The 21,877-nt window shown below is 46.3% G+C and overlaps 1 protein-coding gene across 1 annotated transcript; it reads left to right on the top strand.

The window, feature by feature from the left end:
- Positions 1 to 1,915: 1,915 nt before the first annotated feature.
- On the top strand, positions 1,916 to 7,416 carry aoc1 (amine oxidase copper containing 1). Its single transcript, XM_084461262.1, has 5 exons — positions 1,916 to 2,044; positions 2,699 to 4,243; positions 4,987 to 5,275; positions 5,377 to 5,509; positions 6,363 to 7,416. Exons 2-5 carry the CDS (start codon positions 2,707 to 2,709, stop codon positions 6,630 to 6,632), a joined length of 2,229 nt encoding a protein of 742 aa, XP_084317388.1. The 5' UTR covers positions 1,916 to 2,044; positions 2,699 to 2,706; the 3' UTR covers positions 6,633 to 7,416.
- The last annotated feature ends 14,461 nt before the right edge of the window (positions 7,417 to 21,877 follow it).

The following is a 21,877-nucleotide window of genomic DNA, read 5'->3' as shown; positions in this document are numbered from 1 at the left end:
TTTAAGTCTAATGTCTGTAAATGTAGTCTCAAGTGTGGATACCTCAGTTTTATGTGTTTAAGTCTAATGTCTGTAAATGTAGTCTCAAGTGTGGATACTGTACCTCTGTTTTATGTGTTTAAGTCTTATGTCTGTAAATGTTGTCTCAAGTGTGGATACCTCTGTTTTATGTGTTTAAGTCTAATGTCTGTAAATGTAGTCTCAAGTTTGGATAACTATGTTTTATGTGTTTAAGTCTTATGTCTGTAAATATTGTCTCAAGTGTGGATACCTCTGTTTTATGTGTTCAAGTCTAATGTCTGTAAATGTTGTCTCAAGTGTGGATACCTCTGTTTTATGTGTTTAAGTCTAATGTCTGTAAATGTTGTCTCAAGTGTGGTTAACTCTGTTTTATGTGTTCAAGTCTTATGTCTGTAAATGTTGTCTCAAGTGTGGATACCTCTGTTTTATGTGTTTAAGTCTTATGTCTGTAAATGTTGTCTCAAGTGTGGATACCTCTGTTTTATGTGTTAAAGTCTAATGTCTGTAAATGTTGTCTCAAGTGTGGATAACTCTGTTTTATGTGTTTAAGTCTTATGTATGTAAATGTTGTCTCAAGTGTGGATACCTCTGTTTTATGTGTTTAAGTCTAATGTCTGTAAATGTAGTCTCAAGTGTGGATAACTATGTTTTATGTGTTTAAGTCTTATGTCTGTAAATATTGTCTCAAGTGTGGATACCTCTGTTTTATGTGTTTAAGTCTAATGTCTGTAAATATTGTCTCAAGTGTGGATACCTCTGTTTTATGTGTTTAAGTCTAATGTCTGTAAATGTTGTCTCAAGTGTGGATACCTCTGTTTTATGTGTTTAAGTCTAATGTCTGTAAATGTAGTCTCAAGTGTGGATAACTATGTTTTATGTGTTTAAGTCTTATGTCTGTAAATATTGTCTCAAGTGTGGATACCTCTGTTTTATGTGTTCAAGTCTAATGTCTGTAAATGTTGTCTCAAGTGTGGATACCTCTGTTTTATGTGTTTAAGTCTAATGTCTGTAAATGTTGTCTCAAGTGTGGTTAACTCTGTTTTATGTGTTCAAGTCTTATGTCTGTAAATGTTGTCTCAAGTGTCGATACCTCTGTTTTATGTGTTTAAGTCTTATGTCTGTAAATGTTGTCTCAAGTGTGGATACCTCTGTTTTATGTGTTCAAGTCTAATGTCTGTAAATGTTGTCTCAAGTGTGGATAACTCTGTTTTATGTGTTTAAGTCTTATGTATGTAAATGTTGTCTCAAGTGTGGATACCTCTGTTTTATGTGTTTAAGTCTAATGTCTGTAATTGTTGTCTCAAGTGTGTATACCTCTGCATTATGTGTTTAAATGTGCTCTGTTTCTGTCCTGCTTTGCTTGTTTTGCCTTGTTGTGTTTATACTTTGCTGTATGTTTTTAATTGTCACTATTGTTTTAATGCCTTGATCCTTCTTAGGTTGCTTTAACATCAGGCCAGGGACTACAGGTGAAAATGAGTTTGCTAATCCTGGCACATTTACAATTGTAAAATTGTTGATTAATGTACAATGTCTGTGAATCAAATAAATCAATAAACTAGACTAAAACAAATATATATATATATATATATATATAAATCGACATCAAGCACTCTACATCAAACCACTTTTTGGAGGTACAAATACAGTAAAGCCTCTTTTTTCTCTCCAAATCTGAATCCAAACAGATATCTCTGTTGCAACATCTCGGTGAGATCCAAGTCAAAGACAGAAATTACATCATGTTTGTTCCATTCTCTGATCCCAGCTCTCTCTCATTAATCATCTATTAAGTTACAACACCTTGTTGACCAATCATGTTCCCTTCCTGTGAAGCCTGCGAAGTAGGAGGTTAGATATAAGCCGCTGCTCATTGAGACATTTTATTAGAGCACTTTTCTGTCATTGGAGCAGCCAAGGAACGGGCACAACCGCTTGAGGTTCTGTTGGACAAAGCAACGTTTTGTTCTAACCAAGGGCTAACGGCAGGAGGACCCTTCAACATTTGAAGTGCATACCATAGGTAAGTCTGATTCACTGCCTCACCCACATACAAATGCACGTTTCAGGGAAAGCTTGTAGCAAGCCCTTTCTTCTTTCTACAATCTAAATGTTACATAAACATGTTGCAAAATCAAGGACAGCGAATGAGAAAAACCTGAAAATGTGCGTGACATTCTTGTCCAGTTGGCTTGGTGTGTGGAGGGCAGTCCCACAGAGCTGACCTGACGGGGAGGGGAGTTGGGACAGGCTAGATAAGCAAGCAACATAAACACAACTGGGGCAAGGACAACATGGCCAGAGGACCCCTGCTGCTCCACGCTGTTAGCGCTAGAGAGAGGCCCAGAGAGAGGGCGGAGGCTTGGGAGGAGGGCTGGTGGAGGGCTGGGCTTGGCCAGTACCGGGGTGGGGGTCCCGGGACAGCACAGGGGAATGTTACTTCTCATGAGGGACTGTTCCACTCTGCCTGGACTCCATACCTACCATGTTTTTCTTTCCAGCGTATGAAGCTGAATGACGGACATACGCCGTGACCTCAGCCCAGGCTTTCTCCCTAAACTTTTAAGAAAAAAGTGTCAACAAACCTAATTCTGTAATATACTGTATCATTTAACCCAGGAAGAAGCAGATGGTTAACACTACAGCGGTGACATATTATTTTGTTGTATCTCTGTAGACCCGACCATGAGGCTCTGCTATCTCCTGCTGCTGGTCTCTCTGGGCCCTTGCCTAGCCTCGAGAGGACGGGACTGGGCGCACCACGGCGCCTCCATGTTTGCTGACCTCACCCCCCGAGAGATACGGTCCGTCAGAGACTACCTCCATGGCGCTCCGGAACTGGGGCTAACCTTCGCCCGTGGCAAGGCCTTGAAGAAGAACAGCATCCTGATGATCGAGCTACAAGTCCCCAGGAAACACGAGGCCCTGAGGGCACTGGACCGTGGTCAGGCCAAACCCCAGCGACAGGCCCGTGTTGTGGTCCAGTTTGGAAACCAGGCCCAGCCCAACATTACTGAGTACATTGTCAGTCCCCTGCCTTTCCCAAAGTCTCACACAGAGAGGACCTTCAAGGGAAATCGTCCCATTCGGTTTGAGTCGCGACCCATCACGTCGGTAGAATACGAGCACATCATCACTTTCCTGCATAAGATCACCTCCAAGGTTCACAAGCTCTTGCTGGAGACCACAGACGGCTTTTCCTTCACAAACTGCACCAACCGCTGCCTGACCTTCTCAGACATTGCCCCCCGCGGGCTGGGCCCTGGCCAGAGAATTTCCTGGGTCATGCTGCAGAAGTTTGTAGAGGGATACTTCATCCATCCAGTCGGGTTTGAGGTTCTGATCAACCACATAGATCTGGACCCGCAGAGGTGGACTGTGGAGAAGGTGTGGTACAACGGCCAGTACTTTGACAGCACTGAGCAGCTGATGGAGAGATACGAGAAGGGAACCCTGGAAAAGGCTCAACTTCCAGACCATGACGACCAGGACCTCTACTCCACCTTCATTCCTCGTGGCCATAGCAACACGCCCACCAACATCCACGGGCCCAAGCTGGTGGAGCCTCAGGGAAAGCGCTATCACCTCGATGGGAACTTTGTCGAATACGCCGGCTGGTCGTTCGCCTACCGAGTGCGCTCCTCGGCCGGCCTGCAGATCTTCGACCTGCGCTTCAACGGAGAGAGGATCGCCTACGAGGTCAGCCTCCAGGAAGCCATCGCCTTCTACGCGGGCGACACTCCTGCCGCGATGCAGACCAAGTACATCGACGCCGGCTGGGCCATGGGCACCACGGACTACGAGCTGGCGCCGGGCATCGACTGTCCGGAGATCGCCACCTTTGTGGACCTGTATCACTACTACGACACGGACAAGCCGGTGCGTTACCGCAACGCACTCTGCATCTTCGAGATGACCACCGCAATGCCTCTGCGCCGGCACTACAACGGAAACTTCCATGGGGGCTACAACTTTTTCGGCGGCCTGGAGAACCACGTGCTGGTGCTGAGGACCACCTCCACCGTCTACAACTACGACTACATCTGGGACTTTGTGTTCTACCAGAATGGTGTGATGGAGTCAAAGGTCAGCGCCACAGGTTACATCCACGCCACCTTCTTCACTCCCAACGGGCTGAACTACGGAACGAAGGTTTACAACTACGTACTGGGAAACCTGCACACACACCTGATTCATTACAAAGTGGATCTCGACATTGCAGGTGAGTTTTGCAATTATCTTGTGCTTGGCTGCAATCAAATAAACTGTGTGTGTGTGTGTGTGTGTGTGTGTGTGTGTGTGTGTGTGTGTGTGTGTGTGTGTGTGTGTGTGTGTGTGTGAAATGCTGCGATAGTTTGCTTAGTATCCAATATGCTGTCATCGTAATGCGTACATACTATGCTTTTATATAAATATTTAGAACAAACAACAAGTTTGTTTTGAGTTAGGTTACACAGACCTGTTTTGTTGATCCCCAGTGACATACAGTACTAGGCTACAACAAGATAACATTTCAAAATACCTTGTAGACTTTGGCCCAACATGGAATTATGACCATTTAGCTCCTATGTGGTGACCCAAATGGAAAAAAGATCAATCGTCCCACAGTAAATCATTGACACAGCAGCACGATGGGCAATATAATACAGCCATAAAGAGGTACCGCAAGACTAGTCTGTGTGACCCGGGTGGATGAATTCCATTCTCCTTCACATGGCCTGGGGTCAATACCCCTCTATCTTAGCTGAACTAAAAAAACTAAATGACATTGAGGACATGAACAGAGAAAGCCATAAATGCCAATCGTAATCTCTGGAATTGAACGAATGATGTCTGACCTACTGTACTGTATGAAACTGACCCTAACCCCGCTCTGGCCCCGCTGTGCTGGCTGACCTACTGTACTGTATGAAACTGACCCTAACCCCGCTCTGGCCCCGCTGTGCTGGCTGTGTTTCAAACCAGGTCGCGACAACAGCTTTGAGTCCATAAACCTAAAGTTCGAGAACTTCACCAACCCCTGGAGCCCGAGTCACTTCATCGTCCAGTCCAGACTGCACCGGACTCAGCACGAGACGGAGCGCAGCGCTGCCTTCCGTTTCGGGAAGAAGTTCCCCCGCTACGTCCACTTCTACAACCCCAACGAGAAGAACCGGTGGGGTCACCAGAAGGGCTACCGCATCCAGATGAACTCCCATGGGGCCAGTGTGCTGCCTCGCGGATGGAGGGAGGAGAATGGCATCAGCTGGTCCAGGTAATAACCTCCTGCAGCTGCCCCTGGTAAACAAACCTGCTGCCTCAGGGGCTGTTCATTTAGGATGGGGATTAACAGCGTCTTCCTCCTGTTCTCTGCAGGTACCCCCTGGCTGTGACCCGCCATAGGGACAGCGAGGCCACCAGCAGCAGCATCTACACTCAGAACGATCCCTGGGAACCGGTGGTGTCCTTTGAGGACTACATCCGCAACAATGAAAACATCGTCAACCAGGTTAGTACTGCAACCCTGTCAGCTCCGCAACCCTGTCGGCCCTGCAACCCTGTCAGATCTGCAACCCTGTCAGCCCTGTAACCCTGTCAGCCCTGCAACCCTGTCAGATCTGCAACTCTGTCAGATCTGCAACCCTGTCAGCTCTGCAACCCTGTTAGCTCTGCAACCCTGTCAGCCCTGCAATCCTGTCAGCTCTGCAACCCTGTCAGCCCTGCAACCCTGTCAGCCCTGCAACCGTGTCAGCCCTGCAACCCTATTAGCCCTGCAACCCTGTTAGCCCTGTAACCCTGTCAGCCCTGTAACCCTGTCAGCCCTGCAACCCTGTCAGCCCTGCAACCCTGTCAGATCTGCAACCTTGTCAGCTCTGCAAACCTGTCAGATCTGCAACCCTGTTAGCTCTGCAACCCTGTTAGCCCTGCAACCCTGTCAGCCCTGTTAGCCCTGCAACCCTGTCACCCTATTAGCCCTGCAACCCTGTCAGCCCTGTAACCCTGTCAGCCCTGCAACCCTGTCAGCCCTGCAACCCTGTCAGCCCTGCAACCCTGTCAGCTCTGCAACCCTGTTAGCTCTGCAACCCTGTCAGCCCTGCAACCCTGTCAGCCCTGCAACCCTGTCAGCCCTGCAACCCTGTCAGCTCTGCAACCCTGTTAGCTCTGCAACCCTGTCAGCTCTGCAACCCTGTCAGCTCTGCAACCCTGTTAGCTCTGCAACCCTGTCAGCTCTGCAACCCTGTCAGGCATCCTGTTGTTTGGCATATGGAGATAAGACGAGACAAAAAAAGATCTATTTATGTAACGAAACAATTGAAATCCTCAATAAATCAACCAACTAACTTACAATGTCACCTGTGTAGGACCTGGTTGCCTGGGTAACAGTGGGCTTCCTGCATGTGCCCCACTCGGAGGACATCCCCAACACGGCCACGCCTGGCAACGGAGTGGGCTTCTTCCTCCGGCCCTTCAACTTCTTCGACGAGGACCCGTCCATAGCGTCCCGGAGCACGGTCATCGTTCGACAGGACAAAGAGGGCAAGCCCAAGGTCCAGCGCTGGACCCCCGAGGTCATAGGTCACTGTGTGACAGATAAGCCCTTCTTCTACAACGGCACCTACGGAGGAGTCTGAGGCCTTCATTCAGAAGCTACAAGAGACAAGACAGTTGCAATATGGCAGCGTGATATAACAGAGAATTCCTGTGTGCTAGCTGGGCCCTGACACTCAACTTGACTCTGACGGTTAAACCAAATCACACTTAACACTAAGAATGTATTTGGTGTAGACATTAACACTACAAAATGTAAAATATGAATTCATTATTTTGATATATCTTAGAAGGTGCAATTCGTTAAGCTCTGAGACAATATGTTATTTTCTTTATATTTTCTTATACATGTTAAAAAAACAGACTAGACTAAAACTAGACTAAAACAATTAAAACCAACAATTCTATGTTTTTGCACCTGTACATACACCATCTCATGTGTATCCTAGCCAATCTATCTGAAAAAATCATTTTTTGTTTATAAGAATCATTGTTTATAGTTGTCATGTCAACCTTGATACTGAGGGAGACACAGTTCCCATAATCCCGTTGGGGGTCTCCATGGACAGGGTTTAGCTGAGTCGAGCATCCAGGATGCAGGATACAGGGTATCCGCCACCAGCGTCTAGCTCCTGGCTCCCAGCATGCTCGGCGGGAATGTTTTTGCTGGGAAGACTACAGGCCTGACTGAGCAAACAGCCCAATTCCAGATTCTTCACCTGCACCGTTGTCCACGGCAACTCCACCCCGTGAAATGTGTAGGGAACCAAAAGAAGATTCTACAACTGTTTGTTCTATGGCCTACAGTGTTCTCTGACAGCTACTTGTAAATGTTCTGAATTATACACTATACAAATGTCTAATAAAGACGAGGATAAAATTTATTTTTAATTTTGACTGGGCCTATGTTTATTGATGGATTGAACTGCTATATCAAACTATGTTGCTGTAACATGTTGAATGTCAGTATAATAGAATAGGGGAAAAGGGAGTCCTTCCGTTGACGACGGCAGCCAGTATAGCTACACAAAGCTAGGCAAATAACAATCAATAACACCAGCAATGGGAAAGAGGCACCAGGAATCTAGCCAATGATTGTTGTCTGGCATTTTACAGTCAGAAACCCTTATAAACGTGTGTGCCGACATTTTACAGTCTGTATGGTAAAAAAAGGGGGATGTCGTGAGAGTGGAGACATGAGTAAAAGGGCAAGGATACGTTAGAAGACACGGTCAGACGAGGGGAGGCTTCATTCCTTGACGGATAATAGACATTCCTATAACTTTACCATGGAAATGATGGTTTCATAACAGACAAACCATAGGGAGCATCTATCACAAGCTGCGGAAATCTCTCAGTACTGGCCAGTTAATATGGGAGGTGATGAAAGATAGAAAGAGTGATAATTCACCTGCTTAACCAAATGCCTCGTCTGCTGCTTCTGGGCCCATGGGGTTATTCTGAAGAGAGAAACAGGAGACAATATTCAATGGAAACAAAAAAAACTGAAAGCCAAACAAATATCTTGAAACTTGGACAGTAAATGTATGGTGTAGGCATAAAATGTGTCTAATATTTGCAGTTAGGGTTACTAATATTTGTAGTTAGATTTACTAATATTTGTAGTTGGGGTTAAAAACGGTCTCAGATGTATTTCTGTCATCAGTAAAAAGCAAAAGGAACAAGCAAGTGGTAGGAGACAAGGTTAACTGCAGGATATATATCCTCTTCAGGAATGTTTTCCAATGTAAGGGCCATTGTAATCAACATATACAGTAAGTAACCTGTTAATGAAAATGATAGTCCTAATGAGGTAAGTAGTTGTAAATGAAAATGATAGTCCTAATGAAGTAGGTACTGTAGTTGTAAATGAAAATGATAGTCCTAATGAAGTAGGTAGTTGTTAATGAAAATGATAGTCCTAATGAAGTAGGTAGTTGTAAATGAAAATGATAGTCCTAATGAAGTAGGTAGTTGTTGCCATCTAGTGGCTCAGTGGACAGGATACAGGCTGTAAAATGGCAGAGCTAAGGAACCGAGCTGACCACATAACAACTCAGCATATCCTGGCACTTAAAATGTTCCAAATTCCAGACACCCACCCTGGACCTGTTAGATCGAAATACATCCACCTCTGTCCTCCTTAGTGACACACCGTATTTCTGACTGATTTGACATCCACCCTCTTTCCTACCTGCTTCCACCCATTACTACTCCTACCCATTCCTACTCCTACCCATTCCTACTCCCTCAGAGGGTGGAAAAACATGATATTAATCTTGAGAGCACCCCCCCCCCTTTCAAGAAACAGATGAGTTTAGATCGGGCTCCTGCTGTTCATTTGAATCACTCTGTGAAACTGTGTCTGGCAATATGACTCACGTAAGGATGGAAGTGACACATATGTCTGAAAGAACAGCTCATACAGTCATTAACAGAGACAAGCACAGGGAAACGCTTCTCCACTGGATTAAAATGGGTCGATTATGAAACAGAAATGTTTTATATTGTGGCTGAGAATATAGTTGTCATTGGGATTTTTCCTTTAAAAGACATGGCCAGTGAGTCTCCATTCACGAGCTGAGAACAGTGGTCAGGGTCTCTTGTTATATACAGCAGGTGAAACCAGACCCTTTAATATGATCAAGTATAGAATGACAGTGCTTCTCTCAACCACAAAGGGCAAAACGAGAGAGAGAGAGAGAGAGAGAGAGAGAGAGAGAGAGAGAAAAAAGGGGGATGGAGAGAGGGAGATATGTATAGAAAGAGACAGGAGGAGCGTTGTGTAGTCTAAAGGTTCACGCTGCCATCTGTTGTATGAACTAGGCACTGCCTGCAGAGGAGGGAGACACAATTCCCTTCCTGCCTCCATCTTCCCAGACAGAATTCCCTCCCTGCCTCTCCCTCTGCTGCCTCCATCTTCCCAGACACAATTCCCTCCCTGCCTCTCCCTCTGCTGCCTCCATCTTCCCAGACACAATTCCCTTCCTGCCTCTCCCTCTGCTGCCTCCATCTTCCCAGTGTCCCCTTTAGATCTCCCAATAAACAGGTAAATACAGAACAACGCACACTCTGCTGAGTCTGCAATACTTCTCACGGTCCAGCAGAAAGCCTTTACTGTATGACTCACACACGCATGAACATGGTGCATTCCTGCGCTCAGCATGCTAGTGTTCATGTGAGGAAGGGGGGAGCAGGTGGCTGTGGGACCATGTGAATGAGGGGGGGGCAGGGGGGGTGAGAAGGTGGTGCTTCTGGAGCTGATCTGGAGCTGGACTGGGGCTGGGCAGTCTGTCCCCGCTGGTATGCCAACCATGCCATTCCTCTTTGTCCAGCTCTCAAAATAACCCCCAGCAGCAGCTGAGACAAAGCCTGAGAGACGCAGAGAGTCCAGCCAGGACCCGGCGCGCCCACAAAGAAGGAAAGAAGTGAAACGAATGAGGAGAAATCAATTGTGATGATATTAGATAACACAGTTAGCCAGCAGATGGAAAAGCGTGTGACGTGGACAATCCAATTACGCTGCCAGGAATCTGCCCTGCTGTTGGGTATTAGAATCTGCCCTGCTGTTGGGTATTAGAATCAGGACAAAGCAACATATTTAGCCTAGAGAACAAATAACATTGACACAAAGCTACACACAACAGAAAGGCCACAGTGACGTAAATATTGGGTTATGCAAATGTGCTGTAGGTTCCATCGACCACACGGGCAGCGTGACTGTTACGGGCATTCATGCGCCTCATGGCTGTGAATGGACGAGTGAGTCATTGAATGGCGTCCCACTGTACTGTTCATAGCCAAAGCCGGTCATGCGGTCATTCAGAGGGGGGGCGTGGCTGTTGATGGATGGGCTGGGGAGAGGTGGGGTGCACGGGGTCACCGAGAGGGCAGGCAAAGGGGTGAATTTAGAAACACAGAGAAGGTTTGAGCCCCGCTGCCTAATTCCAGCCCCTGCCCCCCTCCCCTACCGACGGTTGTTTTGATCCATCTTCCAGCCCTCTCTCTGCCATTGTAGCCCCCAGGACCATCTCCGCTGTGACCCCCCCCCCCCCAGAGAGAGCAGGATGGCTGGGGACAAAAGGCCTTGTGCACGCCCCTGCTGACGGCTCCACCCTCACTGTTACTGCCCCCGCTGACATGTCGCTCCACCGGTGAGGAAAACCATCCAAGACCCCCGATCAAACACGCTTCAGGGCCTGGTAACAGGCTAGGCCCGGTCAGCCTGTCGCAGAGTCAGCCAGCCGTGAGACACAGACTAGACACACACACACAAACACACAGATGTACACACAGATGTACACACATACACACACACACACACACACACACACACACACAGATGTACACACAGATGTACACACATGTACACACACACAGACACACAGATGTACACACATGTACACACACACACAGACACACAGATGTACACACATACACACACACACACACACACACACACTCACTCACACACACACACAGCCCCATCTGAATAGAAAAAAAAGACCCCCCCAGGGAAGTTGTTACAGACAGCCTCTAATCTGCACCAAGGTCCCAATACGGCAGACAAAAACAAGTCCTTCTACAGCCCCTCTGCCATGATAACGTTCAGCACTCAGTCTACGCTACCCAGATATCCTGCCCTGCTGCTCCTCTCCCGAGCTCGAACCCATGTTCCAGGATGTGTTGTGGCAGCGAGCCACAGCTGGGTGACTGGGGGAGGACAATGGCCAAGCAGCAGGAAGCTAACGGCTGAAGAAAAGGTTCCTTTCATGCAATACAGCATGTACTGTAGCAATGACCCCCATGCAAGCACCAGTGGTCTCAGTCACTTCACAGACAAGGGAACGCCAACCATGGGGGGTCAGTGCCCCCCCTCCGTACAGTAAATAAATGTGATTATGACCTAGCAGATATCTCACATGGGAGGCTGCTCTTACTGGAACCTAGAGCTGTCATAGCACACTGGAACCTAGAGCGGTCATAGCACACTGGAACCTAGAGCTGTCATAGCACACTGGAACCTAGAGCGGTCATAGCACACTGGAACCTAGAGCGGTCATAGCACACTGGAACCTAGAGCTGTCATAGCACACTGGAACCTAGAGCGGTTATAGCACACTGGAACCTAGAGCTGTCATAGCACACTGGAACCTAGAGCGGTCATAGCACACTGGAACCTAGAGCGATCATAGCACACTGGAACCTAGAGCTGTCATAGCACACTGGCTAGCGTTCTATCATGTACCACTGAATTCTGAGAGGAGAGGAGGCTGCATTACATACAGCTAATATGCTGCAGTGAAAAAGTGTGCACAGTAAAATGGAAATGCCTGGCATTTCGACTGTCAGTCGTAGATTAAACGGGACAAATGCATCAAACAACCAGCGTCCTCCTGGTGTGAGTGGCCGGTTTGTTCATTCTCTCCCAGAGGAAATCACTATGACAACAGCCATTTAGTGCATCTGAGCGTTGAGTCATTAGGAGGGAGCAAGTAGACCCGACCACGTCAGGCGAGCCGCTCTGTTATCTCATTGTGTTTTTAAAATCCGGGCCAGAGCACATGCTGTTTTATGTGAAGCTTACATAATCTACTTCACATTATTCTGAGGAAATGTCTACTTCAAACCTACAGGGATTTATGAGATCTACCAGTTTTAGCAAATTGAGTAAACTGAGACTAAATATAGCAAGTCATTTCTAATTATAAGGCACCATAACAGACCCCTTCAATAGGACTCACACCATGCCTTCTTATCCCCCCACTGTTACACCAAGCCTTGGAGGGGCTCACTAAACTACTTGACCACAGAGCACCACTCATAGTGGTTGGACAGACCCTCTCTGTGGCTGATCTAGGCTGTCTATCTCATAGTGGGTGGACAGACCCTCTCTAGATCTAGGCTGTCTATCTCATAGTGGGTGGACAGACCCTCTCTCCATCTCAGAATTAAATAACACATCTCTGCCAGTTTGTCTGAGTGGTCTCTTGGAGTAAATGCAAAACATATTTTTGAATAATTGGGTTAAATGCTTGGAAAAACAAGTGACAAATAGATTTTGAAAATGCAGACATCCCAATAGCGTCAGCCGTTTATTTGGGGAAGTCTGTGATGAGTCAGTCGTGTGTCATATTAGCCTACAGTACTACTTGCCAATTATTATGTTATTTCCACATTTGGTATAAAACACAGGATTTGAGAGCTGAGTGTTAATTTGTCCTTCCACTTCTCACCCTCCAATCAAGCTGTGTAATGAAGAGTGACTTCTGTATGTTTCCACAGGACTTGCCATGTGTTTGTTGTGTTGTGGGAGTCATTGGTCTATGTACAGTAGGCTAGGCTACTGTATCAGATGAGATGAAAGAAAGAAAAGACGAAATAGTCAACAAATGAGCGTCTGTGGATCTGTTAGGGTTGACATATTGGAGCTAGGGCTATTGTAGACGACACTGCACTCGCGTTAAAGTTCAAAGTATGGCAGTCGATAACCAACAAATATTATGCAATGTTATATTATCTTGTGGCTACGGCTACTAAACAGGCCTGGAATCCTCGCTTCCCACCCAATATACACGGTCAAAAAACGACGGCTAAGGGGGCACATTGCTCATCATATTATGTTACACGTTTGAGTGGTGAATTAGCCTACTTACCTGCAGAACGTAAATGATTAGGCTACAATTCTAGGCCGCGGTTTTCTACACGTTAGCCAAACCTCGTATGCTCTAGCCCCTAGCGGCAACAATATTCATATCGTTCAATTTTCTCCAATGAATGTCCAACTCTGTAAACGTGATGCCTGAAAGTGAAATGAAATACATTAAACATTATATGAATATAACATTGTGACCAGTTAAAACTGTAGACCTGGACAAATTCGGCTAATTCCATGACCGGCCTAATTTCCATAACTCTATTGGGCGCTGATTGACAACGGTTCCCGAGGCCACTCAACCAATGAGAGGACAGCATCAGCAGGCACGCCTTACATGTAATCAATCCGAGGACCGGCGCGTGTGCCCCATACAGCGGTAATGTGTGCCACACAAGACCGGGCGAACAACATTCGTTTGCAGGCTTTGAATCATAGGGCAAAGTTGTTCTGAGCCCTGAAGTTTTGCCCGATATTGAGAAGTCCGTGAAGGGAGGTCGAAGGTGGGCCATGAGTGAGAGGTTTGTGGTCGTCCCTGTTGGGCAGGGTGACGAGGAGCGCTCCGACCCTGTACCAGTACCTGACAGCGGCGCGGGGGCGGCAGGGGATACAGACCCGCAGAACGCGGTTCCTATCCTGGAGTACAGTAGGGAACCCAACAAATACGGTAAGGCTCTGAAGATGTATGCTCTAAGCGAGAGCCATACTTGGGCTACTCGTTACTGAATCAGCCAGGGATTTGCCAGTTTGACTTGGGTTGTGTTGCCTAGGTTATGCACCGTTACGGATGTCTTGTGTAGAACTTCATGTACTGAACATGGATGGGAACGCTATAGGCTAAAGGCTACTGAACATGGATGGGAACGCCATGTAGGCTACTGAACATGGATGGGAACGCTATGTAGGCTACTGAACATGGATGGGAACGCTATAATGTAGGCTATGCAACGCATCGTTTTCTCAATACAAAAATGACTGATACGTTCCCCAAAGTTTCGAATTTAACAGCAAGCATGTTTTTGCTCAATGCATCCAGTGATATAATAGTAGGCGTGTTGCCGTTTTATCAATAACCTATAGGCTAATGTTCTCCTATAGGCTAATGTTATCCTAGAATAGGTGTTATAGAGTGTAGGCTTTTCTTTTTTCCATTGTTAAATCTCCCTCACCCCCTGTGAAGGTGCTGCTTAGCAACAGGTTGTACCCAAGAGAGTGCTAGATTGCTCGTGTATGACTGGATTACTTTTATGGCTCGTTTAATCAATTCAATTATGTATACATACTGAATTTAAATAGAGCTGTAGATATTGACGTTTGTGTATGGGACCTTACTTCATATGTTCATTGGATAACAGGCTACCGAGGCCAGCTCAAGTCAGCTGCATCGCTGGTTAGATTTGGGGAAGAAGCTACTTAATATAGAACCATAAGCAATGCGCTGGCCTTTCTGACTGAGTGTGTTTGTGGGCCAGCCTAAGACCATTCACAGTAGTGTAAAATCATGCTCATAGAATTGTTAAAATGACAAGCTGGGACTGTGCCTATGGTTCATATCCATCCAGTTTTGATAGAATAGAATAGAGTAGAATAGAATAGAAACTTTATTTTGCCATATATAACCAGTACAGGTACATTTGGAATTCTTGTTTTCGCTTGTCCTTACAAAATCTTATCAGCACTAATCAATTCCTCATTCCAGTTCATCAATTCCTCATTCCAGTTCGTAGGTACACAACTAGACCTTATAAGGTTCAGTCTGGCAATGTAGTCGATAGTCTGTCTGTGGTCTATCAGTCTGTCTATGGTCTAGCAGGCTATTAAATTGACCTTTATCTGCTTATTCCATTCAATCATGGATGAGTGTGAACATAATATAGGTGGTACACTTATTAAAAACCAAGTATACAGCTCGTGCTTAATGTGACCATTATTCACAGTGAATAATGATAACAGTGCCAGTAGAAAGTGTGTTGCATCAGAGTGAGTATGTGGGATGTATGCTGTCATTTTGTCTTCAACTTTTTTAAGCTATCTTCCAGATGCTCTTTAGGCTGTGACACACTGACAACGCTTTAAAAATAAATGAATAAAATGGGACACCGGAACAAAGACGGCTAGTCTGTACGGAACTGGCCTTGCTTCTGATACCCGTTTATTCTTCATTACTGCAAATTTGATATTTTAATCAATAGCTTTATTCTAACAATTGAGCTAGCGTAATAAAATCCCCTGATCATAGAGGTCTAAGTGTCCAAATCAAATCAGGCTCTTAAGAGAACAGTGGGCTCAGGGATAATGATTCCACTACCATGGCAACATTAGATCTTAATATGATTTGATATAGTAGAGTTCTCCTGTGTTGGAGAACAAGCTGTAGCTATTTTCTCATAAGGAGACCAGCTGTAACTTTGTTTCTGCTGCCTTCTTGGCCAGATCGCTCTTGAGAAAGAGATTTTAATCTCAATGATGCCTATCTGGTTAATTAAAGGATTTGATTGATTGATTGAGCTGTAGGTTTAGGCGAGATCTAGGTTATTCAGAGTTGGAGCAGGTGATCCACAAGATTGGATTGGATTGTTTGTCCTGTCTGTCTGTTGATTGCAGAAACATGGCCTGTAATGTGGCTGAATGTGTTTTCATAATTGCGCTCCCATTGGACAGTGATTATGAGGGGGAGGGGCTATCTGGAGGAAACATCCACACATCATCAGCAGGCCGGGGGTCACAGAGGGCAGGGCGGGGGTCGGGGGTTACAGAGGGCAGTCCGGGGGTCGGGGGTTACAGAGGGCAGTCCGGGGATTGGGGGTCACAGAGGGCAGTCCGGGGGTCGGGGGTCACAGAGGGCAGGCCGGGGGTCGGGGGTTACAGAGGGCAGTCTGGGGGTCGGGGGTCACAGAGGGCAGTCCGGGGGTCGGGGGTCACAGAGGGCAGTCCGGGGGTCGGGGGTCACAGAGGGCAGGCCGGGGTTCGGGGGTTACAGAGGGCAATCTGGGGGTCGGGGGTCACAGAGGGCAGTCTGGGGGTCGGGGGTCACAGAGGGCAGTCTGGGGGTCGGGGGTCACAGAGGGCAGTCCGGGGGTCGGGGGTCACAGAGTGCAGTCCGGGGGTCGGGGGTCACAGAGAGCAGGCCGGGGGTCACAGAGGGCAGGCCGGGGGTCACAAAGGGCAAGCCGGGGTCACAGAGGGCAGGCCGGGGTCACAGAGAGCAGGCCGGGGTTCACAGAGGGCAAGCCGGGGTCAGAGAGGGCAGGCCGGGGGTCACAGAGGGCAGGCCGGGGGTCACAGAGGGCAGGCCGGGGATCACAGAGGGCAGGCCGGGGTCACAGAGGGCAGGTCAGGGGTCACAGAGGGCAAGGCGGGGGTCACAGAGGGCAGGCCGGGGGTCGGGGGTCACAGAGGGTAGGCCGGGGTCACAGAGGGTTGGGGAACGCTGAGTGCAGTCGACCAATGGATGGGAAGGTTCTACAGCTTTGGGCACACGTGTCATAATGGGTTTTTCACATGCAGACACACACACACTCACACACACACACACTCACACACACACACTCACACACACACACACACACACACACACACACACACACACACAAAATACAGTCAGTTATGGCAGTTGACAATCTGGCTGACCTTTTGGTATCAAAATAGATAAGGCCTCTTTCTGCAGCCTATTGAATCTGTTCAGCCATAGCCGTTCAGTGTCTTTTGTCATGCCATGTCAGCTTAGTCACTACTAATATGTCTGCTCTGTCTAATGACGGCTTGTAATTGGGTTATGTTATCTGAGACTGTTCACAGAGAGAAACATCCACGCATCAGATGAACATTACTAGCAGCTGTATTATGGTCTATAACTCTATATGATGGTCTATAACTCTATATTATAGTCTATAACTCTATATGATGCCAATACAGCATAGGGATGTAACGGTATGAAAATTTCATACCACGATTATAGTGACCAAAATTCCCACAGTTATCGGTATTATCACGTTTTTTTTATATGCTGAAAATGTTCAATAAGTACTGAATCCTTTCAACAACTTGTATTTAAAAACAACACAAATAACATAGGGAAAGCCAGGCCTCTCAACAGTTGAAAGGGCATCATGTCCTTTGCTATGTAATATGGAAGGGCTGCAGTGAGCATTTTTGATGATTTGGCATTTTTGGATGTGGGTGTGTAAGCGTATCATTTCCTCTGAAGTGGAAACTGGGAATGACGTCGGACTGTATGTCCATATTAGCCTATTTACCGTGGTTATTCAAAGCACGGTAATTGAACACAGTTTTAATGATAATTTATTTTGAAATGGTAATACTAATCGTCTGGAATTTTTACCGTGGTTTACCGTGAAACCAGTAACCGTTTCACCCCTAAATGGTAAATGGACTGCACTTACATCATAGCGCTTTTCCACCTTAGTGGCACTCAAATGGCCTCTCATTCACCCATTCACACACACATTCACACACCAATGGCGGCAGCTGCCATGCAAGGTGCTAACCTGCTCATTGGGAGCAATTTGGGTTTAGGTGCCTTGCTCAAGGACACTTTGACATATGGACAGTCGGAGCTGGGATTCGAACCGCTGACCCTTCGATCATTGAACGACCCGCTCTACCAACTGAGCTACAGCCGCCCAATACAGTGTACGCCTGATCTCTGCTCACTAGAATGTCATGTTCTGATTCTCCCATTGAAATTCAATACAATCCCGTTCAGAGAGGAAAAACATGGCTTACGTGACTCAGTTACTGAACAACTCATCATGATCTGTCAGTGTTTGAGCGCGTGTTTGTGTGTGCGTTCATGTGTTTGTGTGTGTCGTGTGTTTGTGCTGTATATCCGTGTGTGTGCGTGCGTGTGTGTGTGTGCATGTGTGCGTGTGTATGTGTGTGATCTCTGGGTATCATCTGTGTCATCTTGTGTGTGTGGATGTGTGTGTGTATGTGGATGTGTGTGTGTAGATGTGTGTGTGTGTGTGTGTGCGTGCGAGTATGTGTGTGTGTGTGTGTGTGTGTGTGTGATCTCTGGGTATCATGTATTGCCCTCTGCTTCTTTATTTGGAGCCCTCCAGTAAACGCAGTGTGAACAACTGGGCTCAGGCATCTTATGTATGCTCCCTTGTTTGTTGCCTCTAGCTTGTGTGTGTGGGAAGTTTGTTAGTGCTGTTGTTCACATGCATTCAGTAAGAGAATGACCTTTACTAGTGGACCAGTGAGTAATGGTATTATCCAACTTTCCATTTCCAAAGCAGTTTTCTTCAGTTTAACTCAACTACTGGCTCTTCCCATCACATATAAACTGAACAGTACACCACTTTCCTTTCTCAAATTCACTGCCCTTGCCCATTTTAGCAGGTGGAGATAAACGGTGACCGTCTGGACGTTCGCAGCAGTCTCAAGCCCTGTGGTAGACACAAACAATCAGACACAAACAGGCCAATGTGACCAACCTGGCATCCTGCTCCATCTCCAATGTTTGCCAGCTGACTCATAGTCTCATGTGTTATCATTGGAGTCACAAAGCAAATGGTCTCCCACGCTGCTACTGCGCCAGTCTGCTGTGATCTGTCTTTGAGAGCGCTTCACAGATCCCTTTTTTGGTTGGTTTGTTCCCCTGCCCGGGCTTATCCAGAAGCATGTGTTCGGTTTGTTCCAGTGGCCAGGCTTATTCAGAAGCATGTGTTTGGTTGGTTTGTTCCCCTGCCCGGGCTTATTCAGAAGCATGTGTTTGGTTGGTTTGTTCCAGTGCCCGGGCTTATTCAGAAGCATGTGTTTGGTTGGTTTATTCCAGTGCCCGGGCTTATTCAGAAGCATGTTTTTGGTTGGTTTGTTCCAGTGGCCGGGCTTATTCAGAAGCATGTGTTTGGTTGGTTCGTTCCAGTGCCCGGGCTTATTCAGAAGCATGTGTTTGGTTGGTTTGTTCCAGTGCCCGGGCTTATTCAGAAGCATGTGTTTGGTTGGTTTGTTCCAGTGCCCGGGCTTATTCAGAAGCATGTGTTTGGTTGGTTTGTTCCAGTGGCCGGGCTTGTTCAGAAGCATGTGTTTGGTTGGTTTGTTCCAGTGCCCGGGCTTATTCATAAGCATTTGTGTGGTTGGTTTGTTCCAATGCTTATTCAGAAGCATGTGTAAGGGACACGCTGCGTCTCAGTCATCTTTGGCAATTACCCCTCCTACTGCGTCAGCCACTGTTCTCAGTCTAAATAAGGACAGTGTTTATTTGAGGGGAAGACATCGGTCGGGGGGTTCCCCATTTCGGGGTCTCAGGTGTCAGATATGTTGAGCGTGATGTATGGTGCTGGTGTCGCATTACGTCATCTGTGAATGGAGGGCCTACAGTAGGATAATCCCTCCTGAATGGCTCTGACCTCGGACACGAAGCTAAGATGCTTGCTCTCTCATTGACTCCTATACCTGTAGGCTAGACGTTTGAACAGACAAACAATCTCACATTTCAGCAACTTCTGGTCGTAGCACCATTAGGGTAAATCTTTTAGCCAGTGTTTCCATCAAGGACTAGAACATTCCTTCAGGATGAAACATGCGCCCCATTAAGAGAAGGCAGAACCCTCTGTCTGAGAGGAAAGTGTCACCCGATCCTTGGGTGTGAAACGGCCGGCCTAGCACATGATTGACAGGCATGTGTGGTGACACTGGAGCTGATTGGGATGTGGCTATCCATGTAGTAGTAGTCATCACAGACCAGACCACAAGGCACCTTGGCTGACACTGAACATAAAACATTCATCTGCCCATATTTCTTGTGGGATATCATCGAGATGTCACCTACTAAACTGCCTGATTGACTTTGATTGGTCTCCTTGCTACAAAGCACCATAATATGGACCTCTACAGTGTGCATGTTGTTCTGCATATGGGGATGTGTAGTTACCATGACGTCTGTAAGCTCTCATAACGGTTTGGTCCAGTTAGGCAGACTGCAGTGTACATGTGTGATGTACTGTACTGACCCTTGTGGCAAATTGTGTATGCATGTGTGTGTATGTATATATGTATGTACAGTACAGTGTGTGTGTGTATGTGTGTTAGGGCTGGGAGTCCGAACTTCGGGATTCGAATATAATTCGAATATTGACAGAAATACTGGTATTCGAACGAATATTAGGCAGCCCTTAATATTCGAACCTGTTATAGGCATAATTTTTTGTAAATGTGTTGGCTAGCAAACGTTGCTTTTGATTCAGATTCAGAGGGTTTTTCACGCCTGGTGAAGTTGCAATCGCGAGCTCATTAGCAAGGCTATTGGACACCTGGGCTCCTGTAGGAGGTGACGTTAGTTAGCACGCGTTCCAGGCAACCCGTAACTCGTGTTTTTCCGACCTCCTACACGTGAAAATGCTCTGGAATGGCAGTCAAACCCGTAACTTCTGGTGCGTTCGTTTATAACTGGGAGGTGGCAAATTGCGACTTGCTACTAATGATTAAATAAAACGCCGCATGAACTCGCACTTCCTCGTCGCAAATTCGGATATGTTTCTCAGCCCCCAGTTGCCGGCTGATGTCAATATCATATCATATCATCATCATATCATTCGCTATAGCTCGAATGCACACAGGTCGGAGGTAGGTATTTTGCCACTTGCGACTTGCCACCTCCGACCACAGAACGCACCATTCCCACCCGTGAACTCGTACCATGGATGTATTAATAGAATACATCATTGCTTATCGATATTGCCTATGATACAATGCCCACTAGTGGACAGAATGTGCACAACTTTATTTTAATACCTAGGTAGGTCTTTCTGTAAGAATTTAATGGTAAAAATATTATTAATAATAATTCGAATATATTCGAATATTATTATTAATAAATAAACGAACTTCGAATATGATTTTGGGGCAAAAGTCCCAGCCCTAATGTGTGTATATGTATGTATATACTGTGTATATATGTTTTAATTTATTTGTATATTGTACATGATGTGATATATACAGTGAATTTCATTAAACTTCATTAAACTTCACTTGAGCAGTACTGGCAAATAGGATAACATCACACAGGACTGGAACATGGGGAAGTCGTACTGAAACTGAGCATTCACACTTAGCGTTTACATTCAATTTATTCCCTGCTGTTGTTTTAATCATGTCCGTTCAAATGTCGGGGGCCTTTGTTCAGCTTGGAGGAATTTTAAAACCCTTGATTCTCACCTGTAAAAGATTTTATGGAAATGTTTCCGCTCCAGGGAAGCCAAGAATTGCACCTTTTTTTGTGGTTATGTGTCTGGAAAATTTGACATGGGAGACAAATTGATGGCAGCTTGATTTGTTTTCAAATTAAATATTTTATGAAGGCTAACTTTTCTGTCTGCCAGGTCTTCCTGTCTTTTTCACGTGGGAAGATGTACAGTAAGTCTACCAGGCTATATTACTATATAACTAGTAAAACAAACAGCATATTGTTTGTAATGTATGTTTCAATGCAGGGACATTTCAGGGTTTTCCCTGATTCAACTGACATCAATAGAATGATGCCTCTGAGGAATGAAAGGACAGTAGATTTTACAGAGTTAACCACAAACTACAGTAGTGTAGTTCTTTTTTTGACCAGAGGGTGGCAGCAGCTTGTCACCATTAACACCAGAACCGTTCTGATCCTCTCCTCGTTTAGGAAAGAGGATAAAACCTGGAAAATTTGTGTTT

Source organism: Borostomias antarcticus, assembly GCF_949987555.1.
Source record: "Borostomias antarcticus genome assembly, chromosome: 2".
NCBI classification, from domain to species: domain Eukaryota; kingdom Metazoa; phylum Chordata; class Actinopteri; order Stomiiformes; family Stomiidae; genus Borostomias; species Borostomias antarcticus.
Note: the sequence above shows the minus strand (reverse complement) of the source record. Positions and strands in the feature narration are given on the sequence as shown.

Excerpts from the sequence above, each read along its gene's own strand:
- aoc1 (XM_084461262.1), top strand. The coding sequence starts at position 2,707 with ATGAGGCTCTGCTATCTCCTGCTGCTGGTCTCTCTGGGCCCTTGCCTA. Across the intron at positions 4,244-4,986 it reads AGTGGATCTCGACATTGCAG|GTCGCGACAACAGCTTTGAG; the intron begins GTGAGTTTTGCA and ends GTTTCAAACCAG. Across the intron at positions 5,276-5,376 it reads AATGGCATCAGCTGGTCCAG|GTACCCCCTGGCTGTGACCC; the intron begins GTAATAACCTCC and ends TGTTCTCTGCAG.